This window comes from Chenopodium quinoa, unplaced genomic scaffold (assembly GCF_001683475.1).
Source record: "Chenopodium quinoa cultivar QQ74 unplaced genomic scaffold, ASM168347v1, whole genome shotgun sequence".
Classification (NCBI taxonomy): Eukaryota; Viridiplantae; Streptophyta; class Magnoliopsida; order Caryophyllales; family Amaranthaceae; genus Chenopodium; species Chenopodium quinoa.
This window is the reverse complement of record NW_018743389.1, coordinates 849,221-865,083: the sequence shown is the minus strand read 5'-3', so window position 1 is coordinate 865,083 and position 15,863 is coordinate 849,221. Positions and strand designations below refer to the sequence as shown.

Below are 15,863 nucleotides of genomic sequence, written 5' to 3'. Positions count from 1 at the left end.
CTTCCTAATAAGATAGGTGCTGCACTAGGGGATTCATCATTTGGCATATCTAAAACATAAAAGTCAGCAGGAAACACCAGTTCATTTACTTGCACTAAAACATCCTCGACTACTCCTACAGGGTATGTATTAGAACGGTCAGCAAGCTGAATAATCACTCGAGTGTCATATATATAACGTACCAACTTGTGCATCGAACGGGCCAAAAGGCTAGTTCCTTAATAAAAAAACTCTTACCCACATTCTCTCTCCTCTCCCACAACCACTTCCACTAGCCCTACCACCCACACTACCACATTTTCTCTCTCCTCTCTCACAAGCCACCTGTACCACCACTTTTCTCTAATATATGGACATATGGTTCCTATATATACCCGGATGTACCATGCGCATGGTACACCTGGTAAAAATAAAAATAGCAGAATGAAGATCTCGAGCCGAACTCGAGTTGAGCCTATATAAAACTTTGGTCGAGCCTAGTCTTGAGCAGTTCATGAGCAGGTTTGACTCATTAACACCCCTAATTTAAACACAAAAATTTTAGTATGCTTCAAATTATAAAAAATAGACCCGATTTGATCCCAACAAAATCGAATTGACACCTTTTGATGGACCACACAACTATGCGAGTTGGGTTATATGTCCCATAATTGATAACTTTGACTGAAGTTTTCGCTACTAATGTCAATCCTACTAATCCTAGATTCCAAGTAGAAGCATAAAAGTATTTCTTAGCAGTTGGAAATAATTTTTTTATTTATCTTTTTTTGTCAAAAAAAATAAATAAATCTGCACACATGCACGGAACAACAAAATGCCAGGAATATCCCCTAATTTCTCGTTGCTTACTCAACTCAAAGCCGATTAATCTGACAAAATTTCCCAAAAACATTTTGCATTGCACCAATTTCTTTGCTATTCCAACTTTTTATTGCCATTTTCAGAGTTCACCCACCCATCTTCCTGCTGCTCAGGTGTGATTTTCTTTTTTAATCTCATCTGGGTGTTTGAATTTTCAATCTTTTTCTTAATTTACTTTGATAATCTAATGTGGGGTTTTCATTTTTTTAATTATTTTGAGAAATTGGATTGAAATTTGCAAAATTGAGCGTTTTCCAAGATAAACCCAGAAAAATTAATGCTTTAATTGGGAATTGGTTTTTGGTTATATGATGTTGCATAGTTATAGGTCAATTAATGATATTTTCAAGTGATTTTCATTCATGTTGAAGTGATCAATCATGTTGCATGTTTAATCAGGTTTCAAGGAGTATGACTAAATGAGTAAGTATTAGTGGGTACATAGTCATTAAGTCAATTATGAACAATGTGCTGCAGGTTGATGATCAACTGATTTTATTTGGTTTAAAGGCCTTGAAAACATATGATTATGAATGGCTAAGATATTTCTGTATACTTGTGTGTTCGTCTTGAGCCACTAGAGGGGGTAGAATGTCTATTACACTCTCGGGCGTAAAATAAATAATAACCTTATGAAAATTGTCGCAGTTTGTGGTGTGCTGGTTAGTGTGTCAAGTCTGTCAACTGTCATTTAGAGTGTAAATTTCTGATCAAATGTAGAGGTTCTGAATAACTCTATATGAAATTTAAGGTCTGATGTGGTTGTATTGGAAGTAATATGAGGATTTATATGAAGTTTAAATGCTATATATTTGGCATTTATACTTATAATTGGTGGTTTGAAGTTCGTGACTTTGTTATAGGACATTGTTTAAGTTATGTTGCTTCTTGATGATTGTCTTTTAGGAAATTTGAATCAGCCCAAGTTATTTGCGCTAGTGCTAAGTCTCATCATATACTTTTCTTCTTTGCTTTGTTTCAAACTGATAACTCTGCATCTTGTTTTCAAAATCATGCTCCCTTTTGATCTTGCAACCTTCTTTATATCATCTTCTAAACCTTGTATAGGCTGCAAAACAATCTATGGCATTGACAGAGAGTGAAGAACCTTCTTTACTGAAGAATGAAGTATGGCAAGATCAATCTTTTTTCAAGTGGAGAAAGAGAGATGCACATGTTCCACTACGCTGTCATGATACAATAGAAGGTATAAGTTGTATCCGAATTTTGTGCTATGATTTTCTGCATATATATCTATTGGGCAATACAGTGATAAGATATTATTTCATTTTCTGTTTAATGAATATTTTTCTTATAAAATAATGCAATAAAAACAAAGATGACAATTACAAGTTACGTGATGAGGGTGAATGGTTGGAGTCCTTGGAGATAATGGCAGTGGGTATTGGCTCTCAGAAAACCTTAAATTTAGCTGGTAGGATCTATGGAGGTGGTCATTAGTGGAGGGTGTAACCTTTGTGAAATTATGATGTTGATGGAATTTGCTTGATGTCCTGAATTCAGAATTGAGATATGGTTTAAGAAAATCAGTTAAGCAATAGGTCAACTTGAGCTAATTTGAATCCTCATTTATCATTCATTGCTGCATTTAACCTTTTGATCTTGTATTTATTATGTGATATATACATCTGTTTCTGAGACAGGATCACTCAGATACTGGCTTGAAAGAAGCAAGGTGGATATTTCAGCATCAAACTTGGCCACATGGGATGACAATGCTGTAGCTGCTGCTCTGAAATGCGCTTCTTCTTGGGTCGAAGGCTTGCCTTTTGTGAAGTCTTTATCTGGTTGCTGGAAATTTCACTTAGCTTCTGGACCAAGTGGCGTCCCAAATTTTTTTTACCACAGTGACTTTCATGACAATGATTGGGGAACTGTACCAGGTGCTTAGCATAAGCTTTTTTCAGCCACCCCCACCTCCTCCCCCCCCCCCCCCCCCGGGTTTTGTATATAGGCCAATGAATAATGTGAACTCAAAAGTTTTATGGTGGATGACTCATATAGTTGGACTTGGACAGACTCATAAATTGAGTTTTTGGCATATATGACCTTCACAATATGGTGACCAATTACTTTGAATTAGATGGATTACAGATTACTGGATGCTGTAGAATGTTTCACTGGATTTATGTTTTAATCATTGGATGCAAAGAGAATATCCCATTGGGTTTAGGTACCCACCAAGTGACCACTGTTACATTTCACGTCTGACCAGACTTTCACTAGCATGATCCATGGCGACCGGGTAGTTGTTATGCTATTCTTTATAGTCAAACTCTCTTGCTGTAAAGAAGATTTTATTGCTACATTTATTTGCTTATATTTGCGTATGTTGAGATGCTGAAAGTCTGGAAATTAATCTTACCTGGCATTAATCTTGTACGTGTATTATGTTTGGTCACATGGAGCGCTCTAGTCATAGAAATTAGTTTGAGCTTTGCCACTATACATATCTGAGGTGCCTCTCAATAATGCATTAATGCCTGTGTTGATAAGGCTGTGTTTTACTCTGTGCTTTTTTTGCTGGATTGACATGTTTATAACAATGCAAGATTTTCTTTTGATGATTGGCCAGTTCCTTCAAATTGGCAGATGCAAGGATATGATCAGCCTATCTATACAAACACTGAATATCCATTTCTAGTTGATCCTCCCCATCTTCCCGCAGAAAATCCTACAGGTTGCTACAGGACATACTTTGAAATTTCTAATGAATGGAAAGGTACAGTCTGTTTCTTACAAGTTTGACTGAGTTGACGATGTTGAATACCTAGCTGGTAGTGCATCTTGAAGTAGCAGTACTGTTTTATGTAACTCCATCTGGAACATCTTTAACTGCATGACATGTTTGTATTGAAAACCTCTTTTTCTGTATCTTACATAAACATACATACCTTTCTAGTGAAATTAATTGTATTACACTTTCCCTTATACTGGCTGATTGATTTTGTCACCATTGTTCCTTTTTTAAACATAATATTGTTAAATATTGAATTACACTAAGCAAAGTGAAAGTACCTTTAGCGAGTAAGCAACTGTAGATCTTAAATGACCTTTGGAACAATACCTCTGTTCTAAGTGTAAAACCTTTCTTCAATGCATGCACAGTGAGTTTTTTGGTCATCCTTGCCAAAATAAAAAAGAAACCTTGGTGCATTTGCAGTTTATCTATATTTGTATCACCAAAAAAAAAAAAAAAAAAAAAAAGGATAAATAGCCTGCTAAGAATTTTGGTGACTTTGCTTGAGGTCATTTTTCTACAGAGGCTTCTCTATTCTTTTCATGTTACAATTTATTACTCTTAAGAATTTTATTATTAGCCTCCCTTTATCTGCTATCAGATCCTTTGATTTTATGCTCAATTCATGAGATGCACTATGGATTTTTCATAGGTCGAAGAATATTGTTGTACTTTGAATCTGCTGATTCTGCCTATCACGTATGGGTAAATGGGGTCCCTGTTGGGTACAGGTAAGCTCATCGGATTAGCTTTTTGAATATTTCTTTCAGTTCTTTTTTCAATATGAAGAAGTTTCCATTTGCACCAACAGTGTATCTTTTAAGCATTACAAAAACAGTGAGACATATGTTAGAATTTACTCAGTCTAGATCAAGCTCTGTGGCAGGACAAGAATCAGGTGATAGAAACCTGTGTGAAATTTCATTTGAACTTCCAATATTTGCATCTCTAAATGACTTCTTTCTTGGAGGCCAACGTCCACAAGCAGTATCTTGGTATGGGAATCAAAGGCATTAGGGCGTCTCTTTATCTAGGATTTCTAACGGAGAATGATCTAGTCTGTAGACTGATATATATCACTATCAAAGTAAAATGTTGAACATCTTTCAGAACATATAGCTACTGTCCGCAGACTAAAACACTAATGAGGTCTAAAAAGGTAAAAAAAAGGCTTTAGAATATATCAAGCACATGGTCTAGGGATGTGGGCAAGTAGATATTGTTGGCTTGATGACTTTTTGCTTCCTTAGATTTATAATGAGGGTAAAAAAATTAGGTTGGTGTTAGTGACATATATAGGTCAATCATTGTGAAGAGCCTATTGGTCATTTCACCAATGGAATCTGCTAATATTGTTGAAACAGCGGTTTCATAATTCCTCTACTGCTTACTACTTGATCTTCTATGTTTTTTGTATTCTGATCATGGTAGATTTTGTCCCTATATATGGCTATAATTTTTGCCCTATAAATTCTGTTGGTTCAAAAATTTTAACCTTGGATCTTCTGGTGAAACTACAATCTTGTCAAAGAATGTAACTCCTCTTACAAGTGATTAATAGATGACTATTTTGATTTAATCAGTCAGGATAGTCGGTTGCCTGCTGAGTTTGAAATTACCGAATACATTCATCCGTGTGGTTCAGGAAAGAAAAATATTTTAGCTGTTCAAGTCTTCAGATGGAGTGATGGTACGTACCTTGAAGATCAAGATCAATGGTGGTTGTCTGGGATTCATCGTGATGTGCTCCTTCTAGCAAAACCTCAGGTTGGTTTACTGCTGCTCTAGATATTCTGTTATGCTTAATAAAGTCTAACTTTGTTCTGATTTCCAAGACCTGCCCCACCATTAAGAAAAGGCTTGGCTGTGTTTAATTCTTAACATGTGTATTCAGGATGAACTAATTTAAGCTTTGAGCCAAGTTGCTTTTATATGTGATGTAAAAATGTAATGAGTGGTGCTGTTGCATTTAAAATGACTACACATCTTCATTCATGAATTTTTATTTGATTGCATTACAAGTAAATTTTAGAGTACTGCAATTTCATGTCTCTGCGCTCACAATTAGAAAGAAAAATTGATATGGATGGGTCCGTGGAGATATAACATAAATATATTTGTAGAAAACCATAAGAACTATACTTGAATGATGCTTCTCCAATTTTGATTGATGTGATGCCAATTGTACATCTCCAAATTAAACATTATGATCCAGTGCAAAGATCTTGATTAGTTGATGGATACATGTTGTAATGCATCCATTTGCGGGGTTGACCATAAAGTTTGAAATGCATGTGTGATTGATGGGTCCAGGAAGTATTTAGGTTTGATAATATTGGTTTCAGTTGGATATTTCTTGATCATTGCCCAATTTTCTTCGATACTGAAATGTTAGAGAGGTTCTCATGTAAGTTGATTTGACTCAAATATATCTCTATCTTATAGAAGTATAATATTACATTGAACTGTTATCCTAGAATATGAAATGACTTGTTTAGTATATGTTTCCTTTTAATAATTCTATTTACTATTATTTTCTTTTAATTTTATTAAGTTACAAAGCATTTGTTTTGAATAACATCTGATGTACACAACCTAATAAACTACCTTAATTTATCTGGTTGTTGTGATTGACGCAAAACAAGTATGATTTGATACACCAAGTATTGGGACTTTTGGGTTCACTGTATGGGGTCATATAATGTCGTTTGGAACCATATATGATCATTATATGTTGTCATAAATGTCCGTGGTAGGCTTGAGTTAATGAAATCGGTGCAAGTTGTAAACGGGTAAATTGACCGTTTAAAGGCATATTGGATGATTTTACCCACCCCAAATAGACTCTCAAGATGTTTAGTATGAGTTGAGGACATACTACAATATATATCAAGGTTTGCTAGATTTTCTGTAGAAGGTAATTGGTGGAAATTTTTGGCATGCAGGTTTTTATTGCAGATTATTCCTTCATTTCAAATTTGGATGGAAGTTTCTCTCATGCAGATTTAGAGGTAAGTTTTCGACCGTACTAATTTCTTCCTGTCATCATTTATTTACTTTAGATACCTAACTTGGGTGAAAGCAATTACTGTGAACTATCTGTTGTCAGAGTAGCAGTGTATTTCTTATGTGATAGTACTAAAATATTATGTGTAATTCCATGATACATCTAAAACACAAAATGGAGATTTTTTTATTTTATTTTATTTTTCTTTCCTGCAGAAATTGCTCTAGTTCCTTAGAATCAAAGTGGGCTGTGTTCTCTTCAACTTAATAAGTTATTATTTAGTAAAAAGCAGAATATGTATAATTTAGTTCTAATTTGCATAAGAGAAAAGCACAGGAGAATCAACAAAATTCAATCATCAGTAAAATTCAGTACAAATCTGTAAAAAACAGTTTTCAGGTGAAGAGTTTAGGGTGGTAGGCTTTTAATGTGATTGTTCTTGGCTGGCTTATGATTTTTAATTAAGTCTTCTCTTTTTAACATTACTTGTAAAAGTAAGGAAATATATCCGCTTATAATGTGTGTGCCCGCAATTTCATAGAGGTAAGCAGTGGTGAATGTTAGCAACGCTTTAGGATTTCATGTAGTACTTTCTCCCACTTAGAACTTGCTTTTTTTCTTTCTCGAAGATTCCATCCATTCATCCATTTATCTCACTTTCCTGGTCAGTGGAAGTTTTTGAATGCTATTTGGCTGCCTTCATGCTCCTTGATTTACTGAACACTATCAATTTGGTGATTGGTTTCATGCTCTGCCTCCCATCAGCATATTTTTTCATTTTCATGCTATGATGTCTGTGCTCAGTAATGATATCATGGAAGATGAGCATTGAGCAATGTATCCATCAAATTATTTGCAATTGTGAATTAGTTCTTGCTAACATCAGTATATAGATCCTTGAGCATGTCATAAATATCCCTGTCCTTTTTTGTAGGTAGAGGTTAAAGTTGACATTCCACAAGGAATTTCTAAAGACCGCCTCCTTTCTGATTTTACTCTAGAAGCAGGGGTTTACGATAATGAAATGTGGCATGGAAACGATGGATCAGCTGATCTCCTTGCATCTGTAGCAACACAAATGGAACTTGTACCACCTGCAAGTTTCAGGTTCAATGGCTATCATTTTAAAGGAAAGATAGATAGGCCTAGGCTTTGGTCTGCTGAGCAGGTACGGGTTATTGTATTTAGATTAAGTATATTAATAATATTTTATGAGCTGTATAATTTTGAAACTTCACACACTTTCTAAAGAAGAAAAAATGAAAGAGAAAACCTTCGGTGGTTTGATTTTGTTACCCCATAAAAAAGATCTATATTGTTCTGCTGCTGCCTGTCAATGCTGATTTATATATGCAGAATTGCTGCAACTTCCCTCCAGGTTTCTTAAGGTTTGAGGTTTTTATATTGAGTTTTGCAATAGAATAGATTTTCCAAAGTCTGGCTAAATTAATACATATTATATCTTCTACCTTCAAGTTCCGAGGGATCATCATCAACTTTATCCCCATTTTAGTTGACGTTACTTATTTACTTTGATGTTCTTTACATCTCTCTCCTTCCTGCCTTCCAGCATTTGCAAGTGACTCCTTTGTTTCTTTGTTGCTGCGTGGAAACTGTAGCAATCTCTTAAAAAAAATTAATAGCTATTTACTTTTATTTTTTAAAATTATAATTTCACCTTGATTGATAAAAATTATTTTTTTATTAACATTTTTAGCTTTATGAACTTGTTCGTATTTGTTTGTTTTTTGCATAAATTGCAGCCAAATTTGTACACACTAGTTGTCATCTTGAAAGATGCAGATGGAAATGTGGTTGACTGTGAATCATGCCAAGTAGGTATCAGGCAAATAACAACTGCTTACAAACAGCTACTGGTTAATGGACAGCCTGTTATGATTAGAGGAGTAAACAGGCATGAGTTCCACCCACGTCTTGGAAAGACAAATCTGGAGCATTGCATGGTCAAGGTGATGCCAACGGCTGTTTTTTCTCCTGCGGTGCAATCTTAGTTTAAGAATCGAAGGTCACTCTATTCAAATAAACTGAGTTACCCCTCCTTTTTTTTTGTTCTATATATAGGACTTGGTATTGATGAAGCAGTATAATATTAATGCCGTAAGGAACAGCCACTACCCCAACCATTCTCGATGGTATGAGTTGTGTGATCTATTTGGCATGTACATGATAGATGAAGCAAACATTGAGACACATGGTTTTGATCACTCTGGTCCTTTTAAACATCCTACAATGGAACCTGCCTGGGCTGCTCCCATGCTTGATCGTGTTATAGGCATGGTTGAAAGGGACAAAAACCATGCTTGCATCATTTCTTGGTCCTTGGGCAATGAGGCTGGATATGGACCAAATCATTCTGCTATGGCTGGTATGAAAATGATAACATTGCATTCTCATACTTAGCATCGTTCTCATAGGATTTGTTACATTGTTTGTTGTATAGGTATATTGCTGAAGGGCCATGCATTAGATTATACACTTTTTCTCTTTTTAATAATGGGTAAAAACAAACCAGGATGACATGACTCCAGGTGTTATAGTGAAGTAGAGGTTGGAGTTTGATGCTGGAATACCATGTTGAACAAAATCTGTGAAATTTTTGTGCTAAGTACCATGTTGAACTCGAGTCTTTACAACCAAAGAGAATATAATGAATATCAGCTCAGGCTCTTTGAACGAGCTTCCCTCCATCAAGTACTTTTGCTTCCTATATTAGGCTTCCTCGGCTCCTTGCCATTATGCAAACCCCTTGTACTTCTTTATCTTATTTTTAGGCTCTTACATCCCAACATCTTTAGATAATTTACTTTATTAAATTTTTAAAAAATTATTTTTATTATAATTGAATTAAACGAAGTACTTGGATTGCTCTCTTCCATCACTTTATTCAATCTATTGCTCTCAACTAGTTGCAATTGGCATATGGTTGTTTCCCGAGTAATCTCAAAACTTGAGAATTACATGTAACTTTATAAAAAAATTGTATAAATTTGAAAGAAGGTCTGAGATATAAATTTGAAAGAAGATCTGAGAAAGTGGTTGATTAGATAATATTTATTTGAGTCATTTTAACATGTGTACTACATTGGTGCATGTGAAAATGTGAGTGTTCTGCGTATAATAGACGAATCCATTTGCATATTTTGATTTAGGGTGCAATTACTGCAATATATATAGAAGTCCTTTTTATCTATAAAAATATAAGAATTTTTTTTTTGTTTATTTTCTCTGTTCTGCGGAAATATGTATTTTTTACTCATAATGAGAATGTAAGATTAATATACTACGATTAATAATTTTCTACCTGCATGCCAATAATTTGCTTCTAAAATATGCATGTTTCATATTTTTTGCTTCATATTTTTTGCAACTTTGGGGTATTATTTGTGAGATATAAAATATTCCAAAGTTGCAAAAAATATGAAACGGAGGTAGTAGTTGAATTCAACTGGCAGTGACATAGGTTGGTGCATGTTTAGTGAATCTCTATGTCCTGATCCTGTCACCATGCTGAAGTGCTTAACTGCATCTATTGATATCTTCTTGTCTGCTAATTGTACAATTTTCAGGTTGGATAAGAGGAAGAGATCCTTCTAGGGTGATACATTATGAGGGAGGTGGATCCAGAACCTCATCTACAGATATTGTGTGTCCCATGTACATGCGTGTGTGGGACATTGTAAAGATAGCCAATGATCCAAATGAAGCAAGGCCTCTCATATTATGCGAGTAAGTTTAATGAACCCCCCCTCTCCTTTCTCCTTTTTTTTTTGGCCTATAGTTACAAACATGTAAGATAAGAAAGAGAGAGAGAGAGAGAGAGGGGGGGGGGGAGGGGCAGTATAATATAAAATAGTAATTTTTTCTAATGGTAAATGAAGATAAACTGAAATGTGCTTCTTACTGCTGCATTGGTTTTGTCATCATTCTTTTTACTGATACATGGCATGTGCTTGCTAAATTTTGATGTAAATGGCAGGTATTCTCATGCAATGGGAAACAGCAATGGAAATATAGATGAGTATTGGGAAGCTATTGATAACACTTTTGGACTTCAGGGAGGTTTCATATGGGAGTGGGTTGATCAGGTTTGTAATACACTATTTAGAAGACATCTTCTGGCACACAAAACATGAATGTTTGTAAAGTCATTCTGTTTTGATGCATTTTATGGTTTTCCATATATGACTCTGCATGGTTAATTGCAATTCTTTTTATTTTGGTGTAAAAGTGTTCTGTATAATAAAAAATCAAGTGCAAATTGTGACAAGTGAGAAGTAGCCAATAATATGTAATTAGGTTCTTGAGATGGTTTATTTCTTCTAAAAAATAATTCTTTACATTGAAAAAGGATGCTCAATGTCTTTGCTTCAACAAAGAGTCTTGAATGGCTTAAAGTTTATTAATCGCAGTCAGTTTTTTTTTTGTCACGTGCATCAATTATATGCTCTAGATGGGAAAGATGCACTTCAGAAAGGTAAATTTCGGCATTTTGCATGCAGGGACTATTGAAGGAAGGTGCAGATGGTAAGAAGCACTGGGCCTACGGTGGTGATTTTGGCGATACTCCCAATGATCTGAACTTCTGTCTCAATGGACTTGTATGGCCTGATAGAACTCCTCATCCAGCACTGCATGGTAACTTGAAGCAGCAGTCAGCACTGAAATCTAAATTTTCCTTCTCTAAGTTTTGTTTATTTTTTCGTTTTATTTAGATAATTCCGAAAGTATATTTCATTGCATAATTTGTATCTGCTTGTATGTTTCTTCCAGAAGTAAAATACGTTTATCAGCCAATCAAGATTTCGCTCAAGGAAGGACTGCTCAAGGTACTAAAATATTCACTAAATACAGGATTGTTGATTATGTATATGGCAATAGGCTACTAAATTCTAGTTTCAAGAAGCTTTAAAATTTTACTTTTGCAGATAACAAACACCCATTTCTATGAAACTACACAAGGATTGGATTTCCACTGGGTTGTTCTTGGGGATGGATCTGAACTAGAATCTGGAGTATTATCTCTGCCACAGATTGATCCCCAAAAGAGCCTTTCTATGGAATGGGTATCTGGTCCATGGTACTCGGCCTGGACTTCGTGTACTTCCGAGGAAATTTTCTTGACCATAAATGTGAAGCGTCTTCACTCCACTCGCTGGGTGGATGCTGGTCATGTAATTTCATCGACGCAAGTGCCATTGCCTCCCAAGAGAAAGTCTGCTCCTCATGTAAATGCCCCTTTTCTCACATTGACAATTCAGAGTGTTTGTATCTGAGGAAAGTTGATTTTATTTCATCACTAACTGCAAATAAAATGGGTTTACAGGCTATCAAACCTAAAGATCATGTCCTCCGTACTGAGAATCATGGAGACTTGATCAAGATTTTCCAACACGATGTCAGTGAGATTACGTTTAACACTCGAACAGGATTGATCGAGAGCTGGAAGGTACTGTTAGTTTTCTAATCTTAATTTATTTCACTGTTTATATTCCATATCGTTACATTTCTAAATGGGGTCTATGTTTTATGTAAAAGGCTATCTATGCATAATTGAAGAGTAAGATGTTTTTGTAATAGGAATGTCGATAGATAATTTCTGAGGATCTGTGCATTTGAGAACTTTTTTGTGCTTAACAAGTTAATCTATATTCAGTTTCCTTATGATTAGAGCAGAACCTCAACATTTAGTACTTTAGCAGATTTATTACAAATATATGCATTTTATTGACATATATATGCACTACAAAAACATGCATTAGAAACTATGCAAGTCTATTGCAAACATTTGCTTCAAAAACTATGCACATCTGATTCAAAAATTTTGTACCTTTAGTTCAAAATAATTTCTCGTTAAAAAAAAGACACATTTGATTCCAAATATATGCACGTTGAGGAGAGGGAAGGGAGGAAGCTTAGCTTAGAGCTTCAATGGTGGTTGCAATGGAATTAAGGAAAAGAAATTGAAAAGGATGGGAATGGGATTAATGGTCCAGAATCATTCTTATTTAAAGATGGTGCTCTCATTTGATCCTTTTTCTTCATATATTAGTCATTTAACTTCCTCCGTTGTAAAGTAAGTGCAACATTTTAGTTCTGCACTATCTGTTTACAAACTTTTACCACATATCTTAGTAATTATCGTAATAAAATGCTATCAGGTACAGTATTGTTGAATTAGTTTCATTGTATAATTCATAATACTAGCTTTTTTATATTTTATTTTTTATTTTTTTTATTATTTCTATTGATAGGTAATTAAAGATATTTATGGTCAAAGTTGTGCATTAGAAAACGTGCATTACATGCTAGTCAAAGTGTTGCATTATTTTTTAAATGGAGAAAGATATATCTAATATAGAGAGAATGGGGTTTGGGGGGGGGGGGGGCGGAATTAGTTATGTAAAATTCAAATTTTTGGTGAAGTAGGATTAATGCTCTTACATTGCAGGTTCAAGGAGTTCCCGTGATGAACAGAGGCATAGCTCCTTGCTTCTGGAGAGCTCCTACAGATAATGACAAAGGGGGCGGTGCTGACAGTTACTTATCCAAGTGGAAAGCTGCTCTGCTTGATGACATAGTTTTCCTCACCAATAGCTGTTCTGTTCAGAGTAAAACAAATTTTGTTGAAATAGCTGCAGTCTTTCTTGGAATCCCGAAATCAAAAAGCAGTTCTGAATCAAAAGAATCAGATATTACTTTTACAGTACATATGACTTATATAATTTATGGTTCTGGTGACATAATCATTGAGACTAGTGTCAAACCTCAGTCTGATATTCCGCCTTTGCCTCGGGTTGGAGTTGAATTCCATATAGACAAACAAGTGGACACAGTAAACTGGTATGGAAAGGGGCCTTTTGAGTGTTACCCTGATAGAAAAGCAGCTGCCCAGGTAGCAATTCATGAAAAAACTGTTCCTGAGATGCATGTTCCTTACATAGTTCCTGGAGAATGTGGTGGGAGGGCGGAAGTTAGATGGTTGACTATGCAAAACAAAGATGGTGTTGGAATGTATGCTTCCATATATGATAATTCCCCAACAATGCAAATGAGCACCAGCTACTACACAACAACCGAGCTTGACCGGGCTACTCATAATGAAAATCTTGTTGAAGGAGAGGACATTGAGGTGATAATTCTTATGTCTTTTTTTTCACCACACCACACCTCACCATACTTTCTTTTCTTTGCACTTATTGTTCTCTTCAGTACTTACTGTTATACTTTTAATCTGTTAATAAAAATCATTGGGTAACATGTTCTCCGGATATCTTTGTGCTGAACTACTGTATATTTTTTCATATTTGTCTTTATAAAGTTGAACTTGGGAAAAGTAGATAACCTTTTTCCTTCTTTAGCTGTCTCTCGTAAATTTGCGAATCCTTATAATTTACCTTGTCTCCCAGTCAATCTCTTAAAACTATGCTTTGTGTGTGTGCAAGTCTTTGTTATTTGGAGGGCTAAATGTATGTTTTTCTTATTCCTATAAATATTTGATGGTTTCCATGTCCAAATTCTTGGAAAATGTTGTTTCCCCATTTTGATCTTGTGCTGTATCTGTTTTAGTCATGTCCCTTTCTGTGTAGCACTAGAGTTGATTTCACTTCCGTCTCACCGTATACAATGTAATATTATACCTAGATAATATGCATTGTCAACTATAAGCTTGATTAAGCTGCATTGGTTGGAGTGGACGCACATTCTGCCCTCTCTTTAGTCGATTGACATTTTTTTTTAATGTGATTCCAGGTTCATCTTGACCACAAGCATATGGGTTTAGGAGGAGACGATAGCTGGACCCCATGTGTCCATGATAAGTATTTGATCCAACCTGTACCTTATTCATTTTCGATCAGGCTATGTCCAGTCACGGATGCAAGTTCAGGCAATCTTATCTACAAAGCTCAGCAACAAATCTGATAGCAAGCGTATGGCTTGAACTCCTCTGTTCGAGAATGACATAACACTTAACCTTGAAATAATCGTATGAGTTAGTTGTCTGACTTTATAAAAATTGGCACTTGGTTTTCAATTTTCTGGACCAGCCGAGTTCATCTCACTCAGAAGTTTTTTTTGTCAAGTCGTGCAAAGTGATTTCAATTTCTTGACATGCAAAAGGGGCTATACTGATGTAGTCGATTCGTAATGTTTAATACATTTTTAGCGTCATTTCATTCTCATATAATAAAAGGAAAAAAAAGAAGTTATTTCCTCTCATTTTATAGCTAAAATTATCGTTCAGATAATGCAATTGTAGTTTAGTGGAGTATGTTGTTAACTTTCTATGATTCGTTGAGTTTCAGTCTTTTAGGAGTTGCTGTTTGTTCCTTGTAAATCTAAGTAGAATACAGTAATAATTTAGTTGCAATGACCGATCTGCAATGCAGCTGTTACTATTACGGGCGTTTTGAATGGGGCATTCAGGCATATTTGATATCCTATGATTTCATTGTCATTTTAATCATTCGCTTCACCCTCGCGGCCTCGCCTTAACCCCAAAACTCCCCTACTATGACCCCCCCTCCTCTACACAATGGCTTTTCGATTCAAAACAGTCACATCACCATACACCCACTGCCCCACCACTGCCATTGCCGCTCCACCACTTCCTCGACTAATCAAACACTCTTCAATTTCATAGCTTGATTTAGTGGATTCAATTGAACATTCATGAAATATTTTTATTATTTTTTTTTTTGACATGTGCTTAAACAGAAACTAGTGATTATTAAAAGACGATAAACTACTACTAGCCATAATTGCTAGGTCATGCGTTGCTTGTACTCGTGCCGCCCTACCTTGTGGACACTGCACCAGTCAAAGGTTGTAGCCTTTTGCCGAATTCGGTCTACCATCTATATGAGGCTAATATCTGCAACATCTAAGCGTCTTAGCATCTGCACCACAGTAACTGAATTCGTGTAAATCGTAACCGCTCTCAAAGAATGAACCTCAGCCCATCGAAGCCCCTCAAGACAAGCATTCAACTCTGCCTCTAGGGCCGAACCTGTCGAACCAAAGGTAGCCCCCCCCCCCCCCCCTAAAACCCCCTGCTCCCCAAAAACCCCTACCTTTGGGAACCAACCCATTCCCGATCTTTGGGAGTTCTTCTTCCAAGAACCATCGACTAGTATTACCGTAGGTAAGCAAACGAGTCCCAGACCTGTAAGATTGCGCGCATAAACCCGGGCGGATATTCGGACTCTCCCTCTA

At 35.7% G+C, this 15,863-nt stretch overlaps 1 protein-coding gene across 1 annotated transcript; it reads left to right on the top strand.

Annotated features, from left to right (window-relative positions):
- The first annotated feature begins 723 nt into the window (after positions 1–723).
- LOC110738385 (beta-galactosidase-like) lies at positions 724–14,867 on the top strand. The gene is made up of 18 exons (XM_021918767.1): positions 724–974; positions 1,930–2,068; positions 2,526–2,765; positions 3,458–3,604; positions 4,275–4,353; positions 5,206–5,389; positions 6,568–6,633; positions 7,564–7,797; positions 8,393–8,599; positions 8,712–9,015; positions 10,217–10,376; positions 10,627–10,735; positions 11,150–11,285; positions 11,421–11,476; positions 11,576–11,875; positions 11,974–12,096; positions 13,099–13,779; positions 14,400–14,867. The coding sequence occupies exons 1-18, from the start codon at positions 798–800 to the stop codon at positions 14,568–14,570; spliced, it is 3,513 nt and encodes a 1,170-aa protein (XP_021774459.1). The 5' UTR covers positions 724–797; the 3' UTR covers positions 14,571–14,867.
- The last annotated feature ends 996 nt before the right edge of the window (positions 14,868–15,863 follow it).